A 27,044-nucleotide genomic window follows, 5' to 3' on the forward strand; every position below is an offset into this window, starting at 1 on the left:
GCAGAAATTGGCACCACTCCACTGAAGTCAGCTGAATGTTTGTAACAAATGAACAGCTCCTCCACAGCAAGCAAAATTCTGCCTTCCTTTATGTATCATCCCACATGCCCATAGGATTTTACCTTCGTTGTTAAAAGAGAATGACTCACAATAGTGGATGCAGTGTCTTCCAAGTCAGCCCCAGCTTCATCTGTTGTGCTCCACCCTCCTTCTAGCTGACCTTGTTTGTGTACCCAAAAGCAAGAGGAGAAACCCTTGGCTGATAATAAAAATAATATTATTTCACAATACCATCACACGTTTATCCTTGGAATTCACAGCACTTCCAACATGCAGACTCAAACTAAATTAATTTGGTGTCAATGTCTTGTTCATGGGACAGGAACAGTCAAAACATTTAATTCCTAAAGTCAGCAGCAGATTCATAGAAGTCTGAAATAAATATATATTATATATATATATATATATATATATATATATTTATATTTATATTTATATTTATATTTATATTTATATTTATATTTATATTTATATTTATATATCTATAAATACATATACTATCTATTCACCTGAATACTGTGTAAAATTTTAAAAAGGGAATTGTCATGTGAATTTAATAGACAATACAGGACTTACTGATTAATACATAATTTAGTTTTAGAACTAAGAGAGCTTTCATGAACTCAAGTAAAAAGCAAGTTTTCTCTTCCACTTTTAATTTAAAATCTCTCCAGGCTTGTAAGCCCACATGAGAAAAAAAATCAACATCACTTCAGAATTCTCAAAAATAGCAGTTTATGCATTCAAATATGTAAGTTTTTTCCTAGGCTCAAAATGTTTTCATCACTTTTGATACATCTCCAAGTGAAAAAAAAAACCCCAAAAAACAGCTGAGGTATAAAAATGTGTCTTTTCATGTGTTTAATAAGGTGGGGGGTGGCAGTGAGCCTGTATACTAACATGAGAGAATCACTGTTTAAACCCCTGACAACAGATGCAGTGCAGCTCTCATTTATCTTGAATTTGCACTGAAAATAATTACTCTTGATAGCTCCATCTTGTAAATTTGGATTACACTTAGGTGTATAATGAAATGTCATAATAAAGGGGACCCACTATCACCTTGTGCATCTTCCCTGCTCTCCTCTGAGTCTGCCCAGCATCCAGACAGGCAGGCAGGTACCGCAGCAGAGCTCTGAGCGCTGAGGAAAATGCTTTTTCTACCTGGGAGAAAAAGGTACGGTGGCCTTTTGCATTAAGTGCCTTTTTCCTTAGTTAGTAATCTGCTTTCTGCCTGAATATAAGCTGTGAGCAGCCTAGGTATGAGATGACAGGTTTGGTGTTGAAGCATGCCATTCCCATGAGGTTGCCTTTTTCTTCAAAGCCACAGTTGACATTTAAGCCAGGCAGTACCTGAAAACCCTACTGTACCAACTACCCATACAGCCATGACAGTTAATGTGACAGACTTTGTACAGCTGAAGACAAACATAAAAATAAAAACTGTACCAGATTACAGAAAAAATTACACTACACTAGAGTATACCCAGCATGATTATATTATAGTCAGAGCCATGTAACTGAATTAATTTCCAGTTCCTAGAAATGTGCTGGAGTCCCCACAGAGGTGTAAGAATTAAACAGGCTATAAGTATATTGCAATTTTTGTCTTCAACCTTCAGGCCACTAAGATCTGTGAAGGCTTCATCCTCCATGTATGAGCACAGTGATGATTCTGCCAGGCACCACTGCAGCTCCACACCTCACCATATCCAGGAGTATTGTATAGGAACTGTAAATGTAAAATTTAAGGATGATTAGGACTACTGGGAACAGATTCCCACTCAGCCCCAGTCCCAGTTCTGTGCCTCTATCCTTTTGGTTTACCTGTCTAGCACATATTAAGAGTTAAGGAAAGAATGCACAGCAACAAGCCAGCCAGTGCTCATTCCTGTAGAAGACTGAAGAATACATGCTTGATGGGATCATACAATCCTAGGATAGTTCAAGTTGGAAGGTACCTCAGAAGGTCTCAGAAAGTAGGGCCAGTTTTAAGGTCAGACCATGTTGCTCAAGAGGTCTTAAAAACCTCCAAGGATGAGGACTACTCAACTCCAGCTCTGGAGGCTTCAGTGCAGCAGAGACATGAAGCTGTTGGCACAGGTACATAGGAGTGACACAGGAATGATCAGGGAAAAGGGTGCATATCACCTCTGCTATAACAGACTGAGAGATGGGCTTTTCAGCCTGGAGAAGAGAAGGCTCTGGGGAGAGTTTATAGCAGTTTTCCCGTACCTAAAGGAGGCTACAAAAAAGCTGGATAAGGACTTTTTATGAGGGCATGCAGTGATAGGGAAAGGGGAAATGGCTTCAAACTGCAAGAGGTTTAGATTTTGAAAAGTTTAGATTAGATTGTAGGAATAAATTCTTTATTTTGAGGATGGTCAAAAGACTGCAACTGCTTGTCAAGAAAAATTGTGGATACTGCATTCCTTGAAGTATTCAAGGCAAGGCTGGATGGGGTTTTGTGCAATCTGGTCTAGCAGAAGGAGATTGTGAGCAAATGCAAACACGAAAAGGAAGAGCCCAGAGGAAGGAAGGACATGCGCACATTGCTGACTCATGCACCTAACAAAATGTTTCAGAGCTCTCAGTCTTCTCCATGTCCTGGGAAACCACCTTCTGGAGAGGAGCCACATATTCCATAGCCTTCCTTTTATAACCCACGTACCTATAGAAGGTTTTTTTGTTGTCCTTGATGTCCCCATCCAGATTTAATTCTATCAGGGCTTTATCTTACCTAATCATATCCCTGGGTGCTTGGACAATCTCACTGTGTTCCTTGCTTCCATCCTCTGAAGGCTCCCATTTTGTGTCTGAGTTTCTCCAGGGGCTCCCTGCTCATTCACATAGGCTGCCTGGCATTTTTGCCTGACTTCTTTTTTGGCATACATTGTTCTTGGTCCTGGAAGCGGGAATCCTTGACTATCAGCCAGTTTTTTTGGGCCCCTCTTCCCTCCAGGGCTTCATCCCACAGCACTTCTACCTAGCAGATCACTGAGGAGGCCAAGGTCAGCCCTCCTGACAAGCAAGGTAGCGAGCTTGCCGTGCTCCCTCCTCACTGACCTAAGGATCTTAAACTTCACTGTTTCATGGTCACTGCAGCCAAGTTGAATTATACTGTATCAGTCACTACAATCATATATTGATGTTCTTCTGTGTGCTCAGTGTCTTCCTTTTATCTTCACTGATACTGAGGCTTCATTAAACTCCCACTCAGTTATCGTCCCTCTTAAGCGTGTCAGAATGGTGTTGCAGTAGAAAATAAAAACACGTCATTAGAATGGAGATTGGTGGTAAACTCATTTTTAAACCCATTTATATACACATATCTCACAAGGGAGGTGGTGATAGTGTGTTCAGGAGTGCATTAATCATAAGAGCTATATAAGAAACATGCACTGCAGGTTACCTAACTATGTCACACTTAGTGTCTATGAAGAGCACAACTTAATGAAGACCTTGTTTAATTTTTCTGTAGGTATCACGCTGGCTTTACTGGGTATTCCTCTAATAGGGTTCACAGCACTTACACGTCATCACTGAAATGAATACTGAATACCAAATAAAATTTTGTCCATGAGTTCAGCTTTACCCCAATATGCAATAAATACAGAAGAGGCTACAAAAGGCACATTTTTTTCCCTTAGCCCTTTGTAGTACAGTGCTGTATTTCATGCAAACCAAAACATTTTCTAACTCAGATGTTACATAAAATACCATAATACCCAAAAAGCATCATAATCCTGCAGCAGGTTTCACTGTGAATAAGTTTTAGCACTCATAATTTCAGGAGGATTCTTTCATCCTTTGCACTTAAAAACATAAAAACAGAAGATGTATTACATCAAAGAGTTCTACATTTATACTTTTGCAAGAAGATGTTGGCTATTACTGGCTTGAACTAAAATATTACAGTTCTACTATCTTCTTTCTGAGACGGTCTTTTTTCACATATAGCTTTTGGTCATAGGTTAATTACATAATAGGATTTTTTCCCTGGTAAGTAGCAACTTTGTCTCTTTGAGGTCAATGGAAAACACAAGACATGAAATCTATTTGTTACTAATGTATTTCTTCCAGCCCACATAATCTGAATTATTCTTTTCCAAAGTGAACAGAGCATTAGCATTTCCTTTAAAAAATTATTCATTTATAACCCCAATATTCAACATCACTCGTGTTTGATCATTGACTCCTTGAGAAAGAATCTGCAACACTATCTGGTTTTCAAGTAAATTCCTACTGGGCATTAGCAGCATCAGGTTTCAAGGAAAAAGGAAAAAAATCATTCATGCAAAGATTCTCAGCTTGCTCTAGAGTTGCAAATTTCTAATTCGATGACATAGACTGTGCAAATGTATATATATATACACACAGGCATATGTATGTATGTATACTTATATATACATACAGTTTCTGTACAGGAAAGTGGCAATTTTTGCACTCTGAGCTTCTCACTTTACTTCACATTAGCTCCACTTTTTAAAATTTGAACACACTGGAGTGTTTCTTCTACTGTCTTGATATAGCATTCTTCCTTATTTTCCCAATCCCTTGTCTTCATCAGTCACAGGCAACTTCTTCCATATCTTTTTTGCAACCATAACCCACATTCAAACACTCTTCAGTTCTGAATGTCTGAATGTCACCTTACTGGTATCCTTTACATATGATTTAATGACTTTATTTTTAGTAAATATCTTTAGTATTCCAAAGTAATATATCAAAACATTCAAAATAAGAATGCAATTCTCAACGGCACACAGTATTGCCAGCCTCTCCAAGCTAAAGCTCACATTTTCTCACTTGGGTAAAATTTTAAAAGTTATCAGAATGCCTTTAACAAGAGCAGATGCTGCTATGTAACTGCATGAACCATACCGGCAATGCGTATTTAACCCACAATTTTTTTTAAAGCTATTTTAATAGATATTAGGATATTTCATACAAAAAAACTAGCTTGATGTAGAACAACAAATAGGCAAGTGTGTGCTGCTTTCCAATACACTCATCATTTGGTCAGCCCAATTCAGGAAAATCAATTTGTGCAGTTTGTCTACAAACCGCACTATGCACTATGACACAGGTTGGAGGATTAATGCTTAGAAGGAAAAGGAGAAAATACACATGCATCAAAGAAAAACTGGGGGAAAAGTCATCCATTGAGAAATGCAGTGGAACTTTCCCGTGTGTTTGAATGTCCAGTTGCAGCCCTGACGCGGTGCCATGCAGAAGGGAGGGAGCAGCCAGGCGAGAATCTAATGGCACACCGCACCCAGAGCAGAGATGGATCTTCAGGTGAAGAGCGAATGTGCCTGCTTTTCGTGGCTCCCTTACTCCACCTTTTCAATAGCTCCTTACCCACAGAGCTTGTACTAACATTACCGATGCAAGACTGTTATCCTAGTGGAGCAAGAAGCAAGATATGGCCTGCTCAGGCTGCAGGTTTAATACACTTGCCACAGCGACACTGCATTCCCTGATACTGCCCCCAAATTTGTCATTTAAAGGGCCCTGCCGGTTTCAAGTGTTGGAATTATTGCATCAATAGTACAATTAATTAATTAATTAATTAATCCCAACCATCCCACCTCCAAGCTGTTTATAAACACACAAACTGGGCCAAGTGCTTGTCACATTACCATTAATCTAAGGCTCACCGATTTTAAGACTGTGAGGAACAACCACAAAATCATCACCTTACTTAGAGCAGCCAGTAGAAAACCTAGAAATCCTAGACTGGGCACTCCAACAAATGGGGCTGGAGCTGCATAGGGCAGATCTACATGTCCTGCCTTACAGTAGCTTGAAGGCTCTCTGCTTTACACTCACCTGGAGGGGAAAAAGTACATCTGAGCACTCGTATGACACAGGGACATCTCGAGGATGCAGCACTGTCCATCCCAGGCCCTCGGCTAACCTTTCATCTCTGCAGAGACCCTCCTATGCTGGAATCATCTTCAATGCTCATTTTAAGCCTGTTTCGGGGAAATGGTATAAGATGCACAGAGGACATACCATGAAGATACTGATTTTTATTAATCTATTTTATATGGAAGAAAACAGAAAATAAGAAAATCTGTGATTTTTATTGCCCAGTTACTCTTTTTGCATGCGACTTACAGAAAATATTTAATAAATCTGGAGGGAATTTGCCTGACCAAGAGTGGAGTAAAGAATGACTTATCCAGAAACAAACTGCATGTGTAAGTCTGATGTGACAAGATTGCGAGGACCACGCTGTAGCATGCTACCTTGCAGTAGGAATTAATCCATAAAATTCATTACACTTCTGCTGATGAAGCAGCGGTAACTTCACAGTCTTTTTCCACACAAAAAAGGCAAAGATTTGAAACATCATTTAACACAATTTTTGAGCAGCCTATTAAGTAGCTCTTGGACTAAAAACATACTTTCAGACCATGAAATTACTAATATTTGCAATATTGTAAGAAATTTCTCTTGGCTCAAGTTGAAACACAATAACAAGTTGTCTTTGCCTTAAACAAAAGCTCTACTCACAATGTTACAAAGTGTCTTATTGCAAAAAATACTTAGAGGTGTTCTATATCTGCCTGATGCACTGTATCTCAGTAACAGGTGATATTTCAGAGTTCACCTTTGAAACACTACCATACGTGAAGAGAGAGCAAGATGGTGAAAATTGTTGAGCTGGGGCATGAGCACAAACACCAAATAGAAATAAAATCATCACCAAACTTTTGAGCAAACAAGTAAATAATTACAAAAACAAGGTCTCTAGGTATTCCACTGTAATCAATTCTACCCTTTTCACAGTTTTAATATCTCTCTCAACTTTAGTAACATCACGCTGTTACAAACCCACGTGCTAATCTGCCAATATATTTTTGTCTCCGTCAAAACCGACTGCAAAATTCCGCACACAGCTGAGCAAGGCCAGGATATCATTCCCTTCTATGAGGCATCACAGGAAAAGGAAAAGGTGTGTTTCAGATCTTTAGGGTTTCACGTTTGCTGATACATGATAATGAACACACACAGTATCGAACCAAAGCCAGCACATCTGTGACTACAACTACAAATCAAATTCAATACTGCTAATCATTGCTCTGCTTATGTTTCAGTTCTGTTAGGCTGGAAAATACCCATTTGACTGTATACAAATCTGATATGAATATTTATATATAAAAACCTATATATTCAACTTATTTAGAATAAAACCAGGTATTAAAAAACAATTTTCTATATTTTGTTTCCTAAAAACAATATGCTTAAAATAATAATGGGCCAGCTGTAAAAAAATAGTGATCAGACAATAATTGAAGGGACTGTTTCATGGCTTCTACAATTAAGTTGATTAACATCAGTTATGATGGGTAATACAAAATATGTTTGGTCATATCAACACTTCAGATATTTAATCACCCGCACACATATCTCTTGATATTTAAAGTTTTCTGAAAAACGCATTAATTTGCCACATTTCATCCAGATCTATAAATAACAGTTTGGTTTACTGCGAAATAATTAACACTAAATGGCAAAGTCTCTAGAACTGTCTCACCCGCTAGCTCCTGCCAGCCGGGAGAGGGGCAGAAGGTGTGCCCTGCTGTTTAATTCAGAAGGGAACATGTGACACAACCTGACATGTCAAAGTGTGAAGAGGTTTTTGCCACTTAGGTAAAAACAAGTGTACAGACTGAGGAAAAAAACCAACCAAACAAACAAACAAATAAACAAAAACCCAAAAGGATGAAGAGGTCTTGGAGGTGGTTTATTTCCACATCATTACATGCATAAGGGAAACAGAGCTATAGCCATTTTTAAATGTCTGTAAGTTTTCCCCTCCTCCTCCTCCTCCCTCTTCCCTTGCTGTTCAGAGCTGTTGAGTAACAGACATTTCAGAGCATGCATGGGGGAAGTAAACAAATGCATTGCTACTGTAGTTGCAGGGCAAGGAAACATTGATGTCACTGCTGTTATAATCACATTAGTAGTGTGTGTTAACGGTAATGTCATGTCTGATCAACTAATCAGGTCAAAAACCCTTCAAAATACAGTCTGGGCAGAAGCACAAACCAAAATGGCAAGAGAATTGCCTCCCGAACTGTTTCCTTCACGTACAGACCCCTGTTGCAAAGGTGAGCTCTCTGTCACCAGTACTCAATGCCAAATCACCCCAAACCACACTATTACACTTTACACTTGGCTAGGTCCCTGTTCCCCCGCTTGAAACACGAATTTGATTTTTCTCCTCTTCCCCACCGTGTACACGCACTCACAACCCTGCGGCATCCAAATACATCCCACCAGGGATAACACACGCAGCTGGAGTTTGCTCCTGTTCCTGACAGCTTGCCTGTCAAGGACACAAACAGTTACAGCCCAAGTGTTTGGGACCACTTTTCTTTCAGCAGGTCTTTTCCACTTTAAACACAATGTGTTGCTGTCTCTCCGCTTCAGCACAGGGTATTCAATACAACCGATCAGTAAGAGCAGAAATCGCCAACAACAAATTCTCTCAGGTGGGAAAACAGCTGTGCAGGATACGTCCCCTCGTGTCCCAGCACAGCCAGTACGTACATGTTCATCAATTGTGTACTTTTTATCAACATTTTTTGAAATTGCCCAGCTTGAGCATGTGCTAAACCGTTGAGTGTTAACCCTTTTAGAGAGAGCAGCATGTAGGAAATGCAGTGTCAGTGGGACCAGACAGGGAAGGCTACAATCCAGAACTTCCCATGCACATTTTTCTGTCATTTCCCCCACTTCGTTCCATCAACCTGGCTCTAGAAAGGAGAAACTCATCCTGCTTTATATCCCCTCCCCGAAGTCTGCCTGCTGGCAGCGGCCGGATACCTGACATCCTCCCTTCATTTTCTGTAACTTCCCGATTTGTCCCTGGACTGATGAAGCATCGACTTTCCCCCATTCCCTGGGCTCACCTTTTAGGTCTGCCTGGCGGCGCAGCCACCGCCTGCATACCAATGTGGGGCCGCAAAGGCAGCGCGCCCGCCGCTCTCCGGCACCCGCACCCGCGCCCGGCCGCTCCCGCGGGCGCGCTGCCTTTTCAGCCTTGTCACCTCGAAAAATTTAAAGCGGGGGGACACGGGGACGGAGGCAGGCACAATTTATCCCGGCCGGCAGGACGGGTCCTGCTTGTCCCCAAGAGACACGCATGCCTGCGTGCAGCAGGCGCTCAGGCACGCACATCCACTGGTGTGTGTGTACGCGGCGTGTGTATGGAGCGCCTGTGCCACATCCATGTGCGTGCGTGTGCGAGTGTGTGTGTGTGTTTGTGTGTGTGTGTGCCAGGGGAGGGGAGCGGAACGGGAGGGAGGGAGGCAGCCCCGCCGCACCCGCGCATCCCCCGCGCCGCGGAGAGCGGAGACTCACCGGGTCACCCTGGTCTCTGAAGGTCAAGCTCAGGTTGGTTTCTTGATCGCAGTTGTCCTCCGGGCTCTTTCGGCTCGGTCCTTCTCTCGATTTTTGTTTTGTTTTTTTTTTTTTTTTTTCTTTTTTTCCTCTTTTCTTTCCTTCTCCTTCTGTTCCCCTGCTCGGCCGCGGTGGCGGCGGCTGCCGCCCGGAGGGGCTCCCGCTGCCGCTCCCGGCCCCGCGGGGTGAATCCCGGCTCCTAAGCCCTGGCCCCGCGGCGCCGCTCAGATCCCATGGTCGCAATCCACATCGCGGCAGATGTACCACAGAATCACGTAGAGGATCAGCAGGATGGCGAAGATGAACAAAGCCACCAGGATAGCCTTGGTCACCGGAGAGATGAGGGACTGCATGTCACCCGCGGACCGCCGCCGAGGACAGACGACTCGAGAACTACACGGGGGCAGCGAGCGCGGACGGATCCCGCGGCCCCGCCGCCGCCCCCGCCGCCGCCAGCGACCCGGCGGGCACCGGCGGCTGGCGCCGAGCCGGTGGCGGAGAGCCGGGGGCTGCCTCGCTCAGCGCCCCCGCTGCGGCGCTCGGGCGGGCACGGCGGCTCCGGGGCGGGCGGGACGGGGCGGCGCGCACGGACACCTCGGCGCGGCGGGGCGCCCGGCCATGGGCACCGCGGCCCCGCCGCGGCTTCAAGCCCGCCCTGCGGCGGCGGCGGAGTGGGGCCGGGCGCCGGCAAACTTAGGCGCGGGGGCGGCCCATGGGGGACAGGTGTCAAGCGCCCGGCTGCCCTGCAGGTCTCCGACGAAAGCCATCCACGGGGGAGGGAAAGTTGCGGGCGGGACGCGGCGGGGAACGCCGCCCCCGGCCCCAGGGGGAGCGTGCGGGGGCAGTGGGAGCCGCGGGCAGCGCGGGCAGCCCGGCCGCGGCAGTCTGGGACCGCGCCGGCCGGCGTGTTCCGCCCAGCCGAGGTGTTCCCGCCCCTCCCAGCCGCTCGCCCCCTCCTCCCTCCTCCTCCTCCTTTTCCTCCTTCGCCGCCTCCTGCGGTCCCCCCGCCTCCCGCCGCCGCGTCGCGGGGAGCCCCTCCGGCCGGGGTCTGTGCTGTGGTTGTAACTGCAGCGGGGTGCGAGGCAACGGGATTTCCTTTCCCTGACCACCCCCGCCGCCTGCACTTGGCATCTCCATCAGAGACCGACCTGGAGCGGGGGCCGGCGGCGGGGAGGATGGCTGAGGCTTGCCTCCGTTTTCTAAGCAGAAAGGTCACTCCTCCCCACCTCCGAAAAAATAAAGGGTTTTTTTGTTTTTTTTTTTATTCAGGCAGGTCGGCATGGGTCGCAGCCTGCCAAGCTTTCCCCAGCAGCTCTCTGGCCTTTGGCATATGCACCAAAGGTGCACAAGGACAGATAGCACGAAAACAGGACAGGAAGATGGAAACTGGATGAAAGAGCATCGCCTGCATATTCACCCCCAGCAGCAGGTCTGGTTTAGCTTTCAACTCACCCCCGAGTTCTGCAGCGCCAGAAGTGTCCATGTAGCAGAACATCACGTGCACACCAACCTTGGCACTCAGCACCCGAAGTGTGTCCAGACACCTGCCTGCCTGCCCGGCACAGCTGATCAGGACCAGGCTTCCAGGCGAGGAGCCAGGTGCTCCAAGACCAGCCCTACACTGCGAGGCAACCAGAGATGTAGGCACCCTTTCCTCAGGTCACCCAAGCAGGTGAGGGCACCCTAGGTGGGACACAGGCTGCTCATGTGGTGTGAGCTGCTTCTGGTACAATGCACCTTTGGTCTGCCACCTTTGATCTCTAGTGGGGACAGACCAGGTGTGTCTTCACAGAAGGTTCTTGCTGTATTTCAGTTCTGAGTGCAGCTGGATCAAAAATACAGAAACACCGAAGAACATCATTGAACCGTGTAAAAAAGGGCTGTAAGAAACCTTGAGACACCATCCCCCAAGAAGGACAAGAGCAACTTTATCAAGAGGGAGAAAGAAAAACTTAAACTTCAATACAGAAAATGCAGATAAATGAAGGATAATCAAATTTGAGAGGAAGAAGGTAAGATACTGCTATATAGGTATAACAGGCACAATTACTCTAGAGGAAAAACTGTTATTAATGCCGAGCATGGGGATTTAAGATGGAGTGGAAAGAAAGTAGGAAAGAGAAATATTAGGATCTTAAATAAGGAGGCCTCCAATACAGTGAACTGTCTAAAGGGTATGAGATACTATTTCAAGAGAATGTGTTGCAGGACACATTGCTCACCTTTTTTAAAAAGCTCAGCTTTTTTGTGCAGGAGGAATGGTTAGCTCTTTAGGGATACCCACAACACCACCTCTGTCTCTAATGCTTCAGTTCCTCATCTGCAATATGAAAATGGCTGTTTTGCCACCTTTTTTGACCACCTTGCCCTGAAAAATTTTCACTGAACCTTTTTTGTCTTTTGAAATGTATGCATTTAGAACTGTCTTGCCACTAGGGTGCAAGTACCAAGTTCATACAATGCAGCTTGGACTCCAAACAGCAACTGTGCTCATTAGTTTATCGTTTCCAACTCAAAGGAGTGCTAGATTCTGAAAGCAGATGTCTGGGTGCTCATGTCTTATTATTTGAGACAAATGTTTTCTAATCCACTTGCTGGACATTTCCTTTGTAGGAAGGTGTCCTTCCATGCAGAGTAGTTCAGCTGATTCTCACACTCAAGCGTTTGTGCATTGCCATCAGCCTTCATTGGCTTGTCAGCTCTCAACAAAGTGGTGCCAAACCTGGCAGTGCCAGACACAGTGGTAGCAGCAGTGGCAAGGGATGCCTGATAACCACCGTATTTTTCAACAGGAGAAGCAAAATAATGCACCATCATTTCTGAAACCAAAATGTGATTGATTGTGTAATGTGCAATCTGTTCTGAACCGGTTTTGAAATCCGTTTGTTTAATTTGCATGTACTTATGCACGAGGGCATCCCTGAGTAATTAAAAACATATAGTCTCTCTGAGTTTGATGTTCTGTCACTGATGGAGCCTGAGCCAACACAGAAATCACAAGTTAAACAACAGATATATTGCCAAAGCTGTCCTTAGTTAAGAAAGCTGATTTAAACAAAGAAGTAAACATAAAAACCATCTTAGTTTTCAGATGTCTTATTAGTAAGCAGCAGGGAAGAAGGAAATCAATCTTTGCCAAGTGAAGAGAGATAACAGTGACAGAAAAATCATTTTAATTTCCACCTAGTAAGCTGATATTAAATTAAACAGGAATACTAATACATGCAGCTTTTAGTTTTCTCTTCCTCGATTCCCTTTGAAAATGTGCTGCATCAAATATACATTTGCAAGGAAGAACATGCAGAAAAGATGGGTTAAAAAACTCAGTCACAACATAATGCAGGCAGCTTTAAATGCCCAAATTAAGTCCCACGCTAATGTGGCTAATGTGGATGCTTGTGTGGCTTAAATGGCACAAGGAGACTGGGCTGTTTCTTGTTAATTTCACTAGCAATCTTAGCTGAAATGAAGTTATTCTTGCTCCCTGTTGGCCCTCTGGTCCTCATGCTGGGATGGTTATTCAGACCTGCTAAAATCTATTGGAAAGGCAGGGTCAGTTTTATATCCCCAGGCTTGGACAGTCTATGTCACCCTAGATTCCACTAATGGGAGCAAATCCTGAGGACTCATGGTATGACCCTGGCCTGGGAGGGGATCCGAAGCCATTGCATCCCTGGGAGTCGGCTGTGGTGTTTGACAAGGAAACAACCAGTGGTGCGTGCTGGTGGATAAGGCTTGTACAGACAGACACTGCTGCTTGGAGAAGTTGTGACTATTAATATTCTCTCACCATAACCCCAAAATTGGCAGCAATGCAAAACCAGTGTGTTTCCCTCTTTCAGTAAGGACAGGAGCAGACTGGGCAGGACATTGATGAGGTTGAAATAAATCACATTTTTTAATTCCTTTATTAATGCATTTAACCAGCCTAATACCTTTATTTTTTTTAGGGAAGTTGTTTTTGCATATAATTTCAGGGGTGTTAATCAAAGGCTTGTGATTTGGTGTTATCTGGAGGCAATTCTGGCACAGACAGTCAAACAGAGACTGATAATTTCTAAATGTGATCTCTCATCTCTTGAGTTTCCAATGGCTTCATGGGAAATTTAAATCCAAGAAAAACATAAGACATTTAGAATGATTTTCAGAAGTACAGAACAATTCCTTGGAAAATAAGTGTCAGAAACATGTCTAAGATGCCCAGTGAGTGCGCATGGCCAACTGTTCCTGGAATGTGACTGCACTGAAGAGGGTCACACATGTTAAAAACACTAAAGGCAAATGTGAACAATCAAGCTTGAGTGCAGCAGTTTGTCTGGCATTGCTGCACAGTGCTCAATGCATGTTAATTTACCCCAACTCTCAGTCTATTATCTTAAAAATGGATATATTCAGTAGCTTTTGCTGTAGAAGTTTTATTACTTACTGTCTTCAACAAAACCTGAATTTTACCTAATCACAAGAAAGTAAAGTTAAATTAGTGAAAATTTGAGTCTAATCTACTAAAATAATACTTGAATGTGAGCAGAAACAACGGAAAACACATTGTTTAAGGGACTGATGATGCTTATCAGAGCCTTCCAACTCTATAGCATCTTTCAAATAATTTCCAAGCCAAAAGTAATGGAATGACTGCCTGGCAGCTACCTCTGTAGCTTTAGTGATTTTTCTGAGTGGATGTATGTCTATATCATAAAAACACTGATGGAAGTGGCAGTAATTAGATTGGACAAATCCATAGATTACATGTCAGGCTTCAAGTACTGCCTTTTAGGCCAAAATGCACAGTTGCTGACACAATATCTGTTCTGTGAACTAGAAGAGAATTATCAACCATCTCACATTTCATGATGATGGACACAACATAAAAGCCTGGGCAGACATGAGCACGCAGCATGGAGAGTAATCAAACAAACAGCTCAAATCTCCCTCTCAAAAGAGTGAGCCAGGAAACAAGATCTGAGTTATCAGATACTTCAATTAATGGACCTCCCTTTGGTCAGCTGTTTGGATGAACCAAAGTAATGAGAAAAATCACAGGAGTTCATAATCCATATGCTCTATTCAGAAGATGCAGTTTATTGTAAGGGGATGTAAGAGTTTACATTTTGGAGAAATTCACAGCAAGTAGAGGTATAAAATAATGGTCATTTATGGGGAGAAGAAAAAGCTCTTATTTGCCACAATAAAGAACAGATTAACTGAGTCTTAGGCACAACGAAGCTTTGGGAAAAGAAAATGTTCTTTAGAGAATACTTGTGAGTAGAAATGCAGGATGGAGACAGGAGTTACATGTTGTCAGGCTTCATCATGTCAGTAATACCCTCCTGGGGTACTGGAGTTCCACTTTCCAGGTTAGAGTGTTTGGGAAAAGAAAGGCAAGAAAAAGTAACTAAAATTACTCAAGGCTGTAAGGATGGAATCTTTATCAAATCAAAGCTTCAAATTGGGGCAGAAAATCAGTTGGGTTTACTTTCCCAGACTCTCTTGAACATACAGATACAAGCCCTCCTATGTTTTAAGGGGAGAAAACAGCAGAGGATGGAGGGACAGATCTGTTTGCCTTTGGGTTAGCTTAGGGGCCCCCTGGGCCTCTCTCAGGGTGTCTGACTTGTGACACAGGCAATTGTATTTGGGGTAGTGTTTGTGTTATTCCCTCACACACTGCTGGGCCTATTCTGATCCAAATCTGATACCTCATCCCAGAAAAAGAGGGAAGATGGTTTCTGTGACGATGCGGGAACTGGCATGGTCTGGCCGTAGGGACCATATTCACTGTATTCCCCAGGTTGAATTTCATCCTGTAGCTAGCTGAGGCTGTGTTTGATGCCAGCTGGACTTATTCTTGATGTCATTGTCTGCTACAGTGGCTTGGGGTTTCTAAGAGACCAAAAGAGCTAGTTATATGTCTCTGTGGTTTTACGGTGGGGTTGAGACTTGGGAAAGTCGTACTCCTGCCTGTGGCACTGCTTCACTGCCCAGGTTTGGGTGATTTACCCAATTCTTCTGTCCAAGAGGAGTAGAAAGTAGGTGTGATTGCATTGTTGTATTGTTGTGAATGTGACTGAAGTACTGCATGTTCTTGAATATCATCCTTTTTCAGGTATCAGCCAACTGTTACCGGATCTTAGGGAGAGGAACATGCGATTTGACAGATCTGCTTCCCTGACAAGAAAAGTCAAGCTGTTTAGAGATGAAGGTACTGCTAAAATTGCCACTTGCACAAACCCCAGCTGCACTTTTGTTCTTCAATTTTATCAACAGGAATTTGAAAACCTGGAATAAACTCAGCAAGCAAGTTAAGAAAAAGGAGGTTCAAAGGAGTTATCTCTGACCTAATTGTCTACGAACACTTTTGATATATATTTATGTTCCACTTGCTCCTCTGTTTCCGTGCCATAAGAAGTCAAACCAGCCAGCTAAGGGGAATGAATCCCAAGCTTGCTTGAGGATCAGGTTCGTACTTCTGGTTTGATGGGTGCTGGCAATATGTTGCACTTTCTTCTCTGTGCAGTAGAGTGGCATTGGTGTCCCCTCATCAGGGCCCACATTGCTTTGAGCATTTTTTCTAAGAGGTAGCAAAAGGCAGCCTGTGTTTGGAGTATAGTCAGCGGAAAGCCGAAACGTGTGTGCAACAAATAAGGCATTGAGAAAAGTAGGTCAGGGCTGGTCATGACTGAACCACTTGTTTAAACAAATGTGCAGGATTACCAGGTTTTGAACAGATCAGCACTGAGTGAAACATGTAACTGGGCTGGGAAGCTTTGTTTATCATGGCATCTCAGGAGCCTCTCAAAGCACCTATGTTTTACTAGCGGATGCCAAGACACTGACAGGATAAGGTTTAATGAAGTTTAGGAGGAGGAGGAGACTGCTGCTAAATAGGAGATTAACTTTATTTTGAGCAAGTAAAAATTTGGTTTAAGAAGTATAATGAGTTCAGCTGATTCAACTTATTCACAGACAATTACTAGAAGAAATTTCTAACATTCCAATAATCTGTTGTGATACTGGGAGAAAATATTTTTTTGGTGGTCCAAAGAAGCCTTTCAGATTCAAATCTGACCCAAGTATAGCACTCAGAATGCCAGATCTGTCTTTAAGGATTTTATTATTTTTCTTCTTCATTGCTATAGGCTGCACTGTGCTGCAGTAGGGGTGTGTTTTCTGAAACAGATATACAAAAAGAAACCATATTGGGATACACAGTACAAGCACTGAGCACTTTTCAAAAAGATAGGCAAAGAAGTCAGGAAAAGTGGATTTATGTTCGCTTCAAAGCACCATGCCTGATTGTCGCATGAAGAAAAGAAAGATAACAGTGCAGCATGATCAGTAACAGATGAGGATTTTGGCTGGGTAAATGCTATTTTCCTATCAAGATCACACTGTCTCCCTTCTGAGCCCAAAGCATGTGCACTGGCTCTCTTCTCAGACTCTCCTTTTCAAAGGGGCTGCTCAGCTTTGGGTGCGTGGGTCAGATGCAAGCTGAGGAGACACATCCAGAAGGTTTGTGTGCCTGCTGCCTCCTGAGAAGTAACATCCTGCCATTCCTCACCAGCCTTTTGTGAAAGAAGCACGGTTTGCTGCACAGCAGAACTTATCACACAGATTTTGACAAACCTAGTCACAATAGCTCAGAACTTTTAATTGAACTTTATGGAAATCTCGGTAGTTAAGTTTGCCTGTCTTTTTACCTTGCTGTACTTTAGGGAAATACTGAATCATGGAAAAGGGAACATTCTCACCCTTTCAAGGACATGGACACCGGAAAGCAGAAGGGAAATTAGTGGGGCATATAGTGGATTGTTGAGAATTTTCTGCTTGAAAAATTTCCAAGGAAAAATATTTATCTGCTAAAAGCAAGCTCTTGGTGGAAAAGTTTCAGATTTGGAAAGAGCATTTTGGTTTACACTGGGAAAATGGGCGTGTTGGTTCTGCCATGCCTAGCCAGATGGATTTTACCAGCTGTGCTCTCTACCTACAGGACTTTATCAGAGGCTTTCTGTGGGGCACCAAAATACTTTAGTTCTGCACCATCTTGGCCCTTCTCCTGCTTACTTCCCTCTGGAATCTAGGAAAGCGGGGTAAGACTGCCATAACCTACATTTCCACACTTGAAGTTTAAATCAGACCTACGCTCTTCTCTTTGTGTAACATCACCTTATCTTGAAGTGTAGTTCAATGGGCAGAGCTGGAATGCATCAGAATTGGGTTGAGTTTCCTACTGTGCCCTAGGCTCCACAGATAGTGCTAAAGAAATCATGTAGTCTGAAGACATAAAATAGGGATAATAATAACTCCTTCCATTAGAGGTAAGGGTCTCAGGATAAATACAGTAGAGGGTATGAGTAGCCATATGTGACCAAGGATGAAGCATATCAAAGCACAGATATGTATTGTCATCAGAAAGGGGAACAGATTCAGAGACAAGAGCTTGAAAACTGCCTACCCATGCTGTAGTCATTAAAGCCATCCTGAAGGCAGGCAGGGGAGAGGTAAAAATTAGATGTGCCCCTGATGCTTTGGCTTTTTGTGCTTTCTGCATTTGAAACAAGTTGTTGGAAGCTACAAAGCACCAGAAGCAGTGCTCCTTGCCCAGTATGACCAGAACAATCCTGCTCAATGCCGTTTGTGCCAAGAAGGAAAGGTCAGATATGACCTGTGACCCCTTTCTAATGTCAGTGGGAGGTGCCTGTGTAGGAAAAATTAAAAGCTTAAAAGATACTCCTTGTTGCAAAACATTCCTCTGAGGAACTGTGCAGAGCAGAATATGGAAGTGAGGGAGAAAGCTTCAGTGTTGGGAAAAGACACCCATCCTACATTGCAGCAGTCTGTAATACTTAGAGAAGGTTTCTTTTTACACTGATGAAGCAAATCTAGAGGAACATGTAAAAGTAAAGCCTGTCAAATATAGAGGCCAACTGATTTCAACACATAAATGAAGTTGCTAGTTCTCATGTCTCATGGGCACTGTTGGCTTTTTTATTTTAGCACAATGTACTAAAAGGTTGTTTTGGTACAATAGAGTACACATTTTAAAAAGTCTGAAAATGGAACAGACCTGTAGGTTGTTCAATTGTCTGCAGAAGATTTTGTTGTAAAATCTGGGACCAGATATGATATTCAAACACAAAATACAAACCACCTTCCAGCATCATACCTCAGAAGTCATTAAATGATCATATTTTTAACCAAGGATAAATTTAGGAGAAAGGCTAAGCTTTACTGAGATTATCAGTTACAAATGTGTCATGTTTGCCTTCATAAAAGATAAAACAAGCAAGATTTGATCACAGTTAAATTGATTAAATTAAGTTAATCATTTCTCTTAACTAAGGTGTAGAATCTAATAGGAAACAGTTCAGACTCCTTCCTTCCGTGTATATCTGGACAATCTCTGCTCATTTCTGATAATTCAGATAATATTCTTTACAACATTTATAACATTTATTTTCCCAATTTTGTCAAAAGCAGGAATTTATTTGGCAAAAGTATTGACATTTCTAATTTACTGCATATAACAAAGAAGTAGTATAAGAGCCGATAGTCATGAAAATATGCATCCAGCATTCTGTCCTTTGCTTTACATAGGATTATTTTCATCCATCCCTCTGTGCAGAGACTGGGAGAGCTTCTCCAAAACTTTGTAAGAATGCATATGCTAAATATGAGATCAAAACAAAACTAGAATGGGGAAGCAGCAGGAAATCAGGATGCATACTCTTTGCCATTTTTGTTTGATTTATGCCCTTGTACTTGCATGACAACATTTTCAGCTGAATCCTGCACCATTAATGTCAGTGAACTTCTATCACTGGTCAATGGTCAATAACTTACTAGAATGTTCTGTTTTTTATAAATTGCTCTTAAGTTCTTTATCTGCTCTTCTTTCCTGTTCCATGGTTATTTCTTCTCGGTCTGGTTATTTATGTTGAGACCAATGATGCAGCCTTCAGCTACCTCACAAGTTTGCGGCTTGATCTCAGTAATGTGCTAAGCTAAAGAAAACCTAGTTGTAGAGGCAGGTTGCTGAGTTATAGTAATTTTGAAAGTATGTAATAAGAGTTCTTATTACAAATGAATTCTATCAAGAAAAGAGAGCTCTCGGCAGGGAAAAATACCCTCATAGTACAGTACTAATAATTCCTAAGGGTGCCTCTGCTGGGTTGGTTTTTTCATTCATTTCTTCTTGTCTGAGAGCTCCACCTAATGGAATCGAAAGGAAGGTATCTACCTTTCAGATTTTCTATAAAAATCCCTCTCTTTACTTTCATGCTGGTGTTTGCGTGTCGCCAGGACTGAGTGTGGGAGGAGGTGCATCTTTTGACTTTTGGAGTAAAGGACAACTAGTGAACGGGAAATTTGTATTATGTAATCTCCTTTTTTACTAGCACAGGATTTGGACTTACTGCAATTTCTATAAAGGCAAATTTAATATAGAGGAACTAAATATCTCTGAATTTTTGCACCCAGTTTGCTTAGCTGCAAGATCTGTCATCTTGCACAGTCAGGGCTTCTTACCTGTGCATACCACTACTGCATATCACTGCAGCACTTTTCAGGGGTACAAAATAAATAGCTTTCAAGATCAAGGTCCAAATCTGCAGAGAGAATAAATGAGACCGTAGGACTACTCATATTCACACAAACTCAGGAGAAAATGCTGTTGTTACGGCTCCAAAGTCTTTGATGGCAAAGCATTTCCAAAGATTAAATTTCCACCACCAGTATTACCCCTGCAAACATTCAGGAATAATGAATGTAATGTCTGGCCCTTCCCTCTGCCCTCACCAAAGTAATGTATAATCATAAAAATCATGAACCTACCTTTTATGTCACATTGACTCCAGACTTTTAAATTTTTTATTGTTACTGCAATAATGTTTTCAAGGTTTTCTTTGCAATAGGGAGGGGTAGATATTTCCCCTTTTTGCAGTGAAAGCTGAGATCCTCACAATAAGCAAGATCCTTTGATGTAGAATGCCATTAAACCTTCAGCCTATAAAAACCAGGACAATCGTGTGTAATATTTTTAATATCTTAACTCCATTTCTGACAAGGTGTTATTTTTCCTCAGCACAGGGAGTTAAACCAAACAGAAGATGTAACAGGGCCAGCAAGATGGCAACATGAATTCTTGAAAATGCAATGAGGATGCTGTTTGTCGTGGAATATGTCAGACTAAGACTAAACCTGCCAGACTAAGAACATTTTACTCTTCAAAGTCTAAGTAAAAGCCAAAGGATGCTACGTTAGGAAGAGGGCTGTGAGTGCTGACAGGTGTCTGAGGAAAGAGAGAAAAGGCCATCAGCAGACAGGCAGCTTCTACTGTTGTAGAGAGAGAGAGCAGCTGAGTCAGATGCTCTGTATTTAAGGTTGCAATGAATGTCTGGGGGTCAGGTAAAAGGAAATATATCCAGACAATTGTGATGTTTTAAACACTATTTCAGTATTCCAGGACTCATACAGTAGTGTTATTATTGTATTGATATTGTTGCAAATATTGTATTACAAGCCATGGTAAACTGCTTCAATTCAAAAAAGAAAGAAGAACTCCAATAAAATCCCTGTGTGACTTAGTAGAAAAGGTAAGGAGGTCACACTATAGCAAATTTCAACTTGTGAACGAAATTATCTTATTCTGAGAATGTACAAGAGGGAATAGACTGTGGAAAATGGTAAACTCACTGTAGGAAGAGGACTGGGCTGAAATTAGAGAAAACTGGGGAGATGTATTTAAATTGTAATGAAAGTTATAACAGTACAGAACTTATAGGGTGAAATGCATTTGCTGCTTCCTGGGTGGAATGTGGTTGGCAAGCATGAAACCTATTCCACAGTGACTTTCCACACATTCAGCCTGTGACGTGAAGCGTGTGTTGAGAGGGATGAAATGGAAGCTAGAGCATAGAGACGTCTCAGCCAGGCTCTGCTGTAATCCTTGAAGGGAGGGGAACTCGAAGGTATCATGTGGCCAATGAAGTGCATAGCACCTGCCTGCCAGGGGAGACAGGAGCAGATGTACTGCTGCTGAACCAGCAACTGTGGCAAAATCACTCTCCTTGCATGAACTAGGTTTGTTATAACCTAATTGTCATATTAACACACCTCAGCTGTGTCTGCCTCCGAGGTACAACCACCCCGCACTGGGCATGTGCTGAATATTTTCCTGATCATAGAGCATGGTGCTAATAGCACCAAAGCTGTGGGTTTGAGACCCATATGTGTAAGAATTGAACTCGATGATCTGTCTGCATCACTTCCAACTCAGAATATTATGGGATTCTGGGATTTAAGAGCGAAGTGGGAGAATTTTACACCAATCAGTAACAAAGGTATTATGATGGGAGTCACTTAAGGTCCACACAAAATTTAAAGAAATAGTGTGAAAGTTAAGAATGGGAAGAAGTTATGGAAGACTCCATCACAACTTTTGAGATCAACTGACAATGCTTTATCTGTCTTCTCCTCCATAGGAACGCTTATTGGATAAGAAGAAACTTACTCTCTGAGTGCTGAATGATTACGTCAAAATAGCTTTCATTGTTGATTACATCTTGTCTGTCTATTGCTTTAAATTTGTTTTTTGCTATCAACTGCAATCTTCTAAACTTAGCTTTTCACAATTTCTTATTATCAGACTCCTTATTGATAAATTGTTATTCCATAAACTACTTAGTGTGTGTCCTTCAAGGCTGCTAGCAATCGTACTTGATAAAAGTGAGGAGATCCAGGAGTAGGTTCCTATTCCTAGATTTTTATAAAGTATTCAGATCTGATAGATTGTCAGCACATGTCCCTGAGAAAGTCAGCCAGACTGCCCTCCAATACAGCACACTGATGAGTGGAGTCCCCATATGGGACACTGGCACACTGGGCAGGCATGGAGGTCTCAGCTTTCCTGGGGCACCCACAGACCAAAGAAATATAAATGGTTCAAGGAACTCTTCCCTTTCATGTGTCATTCACATACTTGCCCTACAGAATGTATCATGCTGTCACTTCTGAAGTCAGAAAAATGGTTACAAGGACCACTGGGGTGATCCAGATGGGTATTTCTACATCCCTGTTAAATCTTGTGGTTCGTACCTGTGGATAAACACAGAAATAAGGCTTTATTGTGAAGGCTTTCCTTACATGTCACTGTAAATTTGTTCTGCTCTGGGAAACTCAGAAACGACACATATGGCCATGCTTACACTTTTAATGTGGTGAAGAAAAAACATGAGGGTGTGAGTCTCCCAGAACACCACTGCTTATGACTGCTTTTTGCCTTAGGCTGGAGCAAGGAGAGGCTGCTCCCAAAAAGCTGTGAGGAAGCAAAAGTCTACAGGTACTACAAGCTTTCTTCTTGGCAAGGAGGCATAGTTGATTCCTAGAAATGAGCAAGCTGACACCTACTTCTAGCAATACACAAATTTTAAGTAATCCTGTGCCTAAAGTCTATGTAACATCTTATGTTTCAGCTGTGGTAAGTGCCGATTTGTCAAATGGACACTCAAGAGCAATACTACAAATAGTAATATTTCCTTCAACAGTATTTTCTATATTAAATAGAAACTGAACCATGCTGTGGGAAAGGGAATGTTTTTTTTTAAATGAAACTTCGATTGTATTAATTCAGCTACAAAGCACCTTAGACTGTGATAGTCTAATTTATGGATTATTTTATTCCTTATATGTAGCAACAATGACTGAGATTCACCTTGTTAACTTTATGTGTCTGCAGTCTTGTGACCATGTCTGGTGCACATCTGAACTCCCTTCGCTATTGATGGAGAGAAGTAAGCACTTTCTGGTGTATCATTCATTTCAGAAACCAATTTTAGCATGAGGTGTGTCACTTTGTAGAAACAGCCTTTTCATTATATGATAAATGGAGTCTAGACAGCTAATTCAGATATTTATGTCCAGCCTTGGTCTGACGAATTATGCTCCTGATGCCTACACTAGACTGCCATATACATTTGGAAGAACAGCATGACTGTTTCAGGTGCCTGACTTTCAGCTGGGTATTACTGAGAAGCCACGGGTTAAAGCGGTCTCTGCTTAGGAGGAAAAAACAGTGAGAGTTCTGGAAAGAAGGGATGGTGAATAAAATTTACTGAGATTTACTTCTCAGTTGTTCCACCGCCCAACCCCATGACTTCTACTGTCAACAACAGCTGCTTCATGACGCACCACGGTCAGGCTGATCCTTTTTCCCTGGCCTACAAGTTCCCGAGATTCCATGAAGCTTTTATCCTGTCAGGTCTCTGGGGTTTCCCCTCAAGTGGAACGTGGAGAGAAGTTTTTGTGGGGAAGAGTGTGGTTGACTGCAGTATGATGCTGACTCAGTGCTCCAGCTGAAGTCCCATAGGACATATGTTAAAATTGGCAGATGATGCAGAACTCATTTCATGTGATTCCTGTCACAGTTAATACTTCAAAGTAGCTGATTTCTGCTATGTTGTATGCCATGCTTTTCATGCATTTCCTGCTTCCCTCCTTTTTCCTGCCCCAGCTCCTCCTTGCCTCAATATTTGCTCTCCCTCACTGTACCGTATCACTGCCTGGTCTATGCATCATTTATGTGGCGGCTGTGTCTTTTGGGGTTGTGCTGCAATAGAGAGACAGCATCTGAAAACTGAGAATTAGCAGCAATGCAAAGATACAGCTTTTATGGATCTCAAAGAAAAAATTGTATAAGATGCACTGATCTTTTCACCTGCTTTTATTCTGCCAAGGATCTAAAAACAGTAAATGCTGCAACCGTTACTTAAGAAAGAGGAAATTAATATAAGTGTGAAGTGAACTGAGTTGTAAAGATTGGGCTCATTCTTTCATCTTTGCGAAATTCATCCACTGTTGATTAACATGAAAATTAGTTTAGCTGTACTGCTGCCTCTAAAGCTTCAGCTAGGCGAGTAAGTTAAATATGCAGAGGATTGTTCTCTGGCAGGGGCAAGTTGACCCCAAAAACCTGCACCTTTTGAGCTTGCAGACACTGACAGCATGGGTACTTGCATACAAGTACGAAGTGTATTTGGTTGTGTCAATGGCCTGTGCTAACTCCTGAGCCATGCCTGCAAGTTCTCTGGGCATCTGGTCAGGCTAAAACTGTGACCTGAAATATTTTTAAAGTTTAACAACACATTTCCAAGTTGTGTTTAGTGTGAACAGCCCACACGTGGCCTCAATGTCCAGCCTAGTGTGACTGTCACTTGAGTGCCCTACTGCAGGGTCAGGTATTAAAGGGGTGCTTGGCAATAAGCAATCATGGGAAAAATAAAACTGTATAAACTGTGCTGAATCCTGAAATGACTGTTAGTGTTACCGTTTTAATCTTGGTATTCAGCTCATGAGTTATCATGAATTCAAAATTTATGAAGGATGAAACTTTATAAACAAGTGACACCTGAAACTGAACAGCAAATTGTGAACATTTCTTTTGTAGTGACCAGTTTTATAAAATCTTTCATCTTAAAAAAGATACTAAAATAATAAAATGTATAAATATATGGGAATATCTGCAACAAACTATGAACAATTGGTAGATTTTTCTGTCAATTATTTATGGAAATATGTATTTCCTAAATATGGAATTATGTTTGGTGTTATATATCTGCCCAGATGAGTATTTTTTGCATAAACTTAGAATTGGAAAAATTCTGTCATCAAACCCATTAAAAATAACATTACTGGAGCACACTTCTGTTAAAATAATTTCTTTTTTCTAAGTCAATAGCTCACAGGCTGATCTTTTTATTTCTTTAGGGAGTATCAACTGTGCCAAAGACAAAAATTGTCTGCTCTGAGAAGTTAAATTATTTCCCTGGCTAAAATCCAGAGACAATATTGTTCTGTTTGAAATATTCAGGCAAATTGGCAAGATCTATGCACCACCCCTATTTAACTGCACACTGTGAACATCTCTAGGGAGAGGTCCTAAAGCTTTTGTATGTGAAAACAGGGACAGGATAGTCCTACATACTGTCCCATGAGGACTGAAGAAGAGATTTTGGAGCTATATGCTGTCTCTAACTGTCAAATTGGACTTATAATACATTTCAGAAGGTCACCTATGAAAGAGTTCAAAGAAGGAAAATGCAAACAAACTGCAGTAAAAAATAAATATGCATAAACCTGAGGATTCTCCTGCTTCCTGCCAAATAGCTGAAAAAAATCCACTTCTGTCTGGTCAAATGAAACATCTTTCATTTAGAAGAAAATATTTTATTTGTTCCTGTGACATTTCTTGGGAAAATGAAGGAGTTTTTGTTAAAAACAGAAGTAAATGTCAAAATCAGTAATTTAAGGTGCTATATTGCCTGCATCTTGACATTAACTGGAACACAGAAATCATTGAATGAATCAGGTGATTTGTCCTTGTGGGAATTATTAAAATTCATAAGATCTAACATTCTTTCCATGCTGCAGTGCAGGTTACTTTGAAGTTTCTTAAATTTCAGACCCACTCCTATGTATTTCTTAGCCAGAAGTAAATGTGTTCTTAGAGATGAACCTCTACAATTCTGTGAAAATGATGTTTCTTTTCCTACCAGTGTAGCATCTTAGGAAACACCACTGAAGATCTCACTTTACTACCATCACCTTTAGAAGCATGTCTTCAACTGATTTTATTGATAGCTAGGTGAGGTGTCGCTACAGAAAACAGTATTTTCCTGTGAAACCAACATCTGTATTGACTTCAAAGGAAAGTTTCCTTCTAATGGAGCCTAGGATTAAGTAAGATGATTGTGTTTTTCACCTCAATGAAAACAGAAGTGATGCAGTTTCTTCCCTTAGCTCATCTTTTGTAAATAATTTGCTATACTGCAATGATATTTACTGTGGAAATATAATTTGTAGGCCAGAAATTGTAAAATATAAATATTAGAGCCTAACAGTCTGATTTAGTTTGAATGTATTTCTATGTTGAACTGAGCAATTGCCTAAGTTCTTCCAACCCCCTGGACACACCAGCAGTGCTTTTACTTAAACTTAGTCTTTAAAACAAAAAACAAGTCTGTCTAGTTTTGCAGGGATATAATTTTACTAGCTAGAAAATTATTAGATATTTTTCATACCATCATTTGAATAATTCTTAGCTTGAGGATAAGATTATGAGTTCATATTCTGTATTTGTGCTTGAAAGATATTTGTTAATATTTTATGTTTATTAATAGACCAATAAGAAATTCTGTACTATGCACTTGTGATGTGGTGTTCTTAGAAGAGGATTCTCATTAGACACTGTGCAAATATTTCTCATTCCTGCCTGAACATTAAAGAGAACAGCAGAATTTGGGGAAAGAATACCCAAATAAAACACTGATAGTAGATCAACCCTTCATGGTATATGGTCCTTCACTGTAGAAGCCTTCAAAAAGAGAATTTCACAGAAGAACTGATGAGATTTCACTAGTGGCTTTAATAGATTTGGAGAAAAGCCAACAACAAACCCTGGTGGAAGACACAGAGAGGGGAGCCTAGGCAGCTTTTTCTGGGTCTGCCATCATGTCTCTCCCTGCTCACAGCACCTGCTGGAGGTAGAACTTCTGAGGTGCTGGCCAGTCATA

The 27,044-nt window shown here is 41.8% G+C and overlaps 1 protein-coding gene across 1 annotated transcript in view; it reads right to left on the reverse strand.

Moving 5' to 3' along the window:
• Nucleotides 1-27,044, reverse strand: part of LOC111945631 (uncharacterized) — a 76,161-nt gene that overhangs the window by 17,023 nt on the left and 32,094 nt on the right. Inside the window, exon 5 of the mRNA XM_086880730.1 lies at nt 20,005-20,084. Coding sequence (XP_086736856.1) covers nt 20,005-20,084 — 80 coding nt within the window. The remainder of the gene's footprint in view (nt 1-20,004; nt 20,085-27,044) is intronic.

Source organism: Cyanistes caeruleus, chromosome 3 (assembly GCF_971803275.1).
Source record: "Cyanistes caeruleus chromosome 3, bCyaCae1.hap1.1, whole genome shotgun sequence".
NCBI classification, from domain to species: domain Eukaryota; kingdom Metazoa; phylum Chordata; class Aves; order Passeriformes; family Paridae; genus Cyanistes; species Cyanistes caeruleus.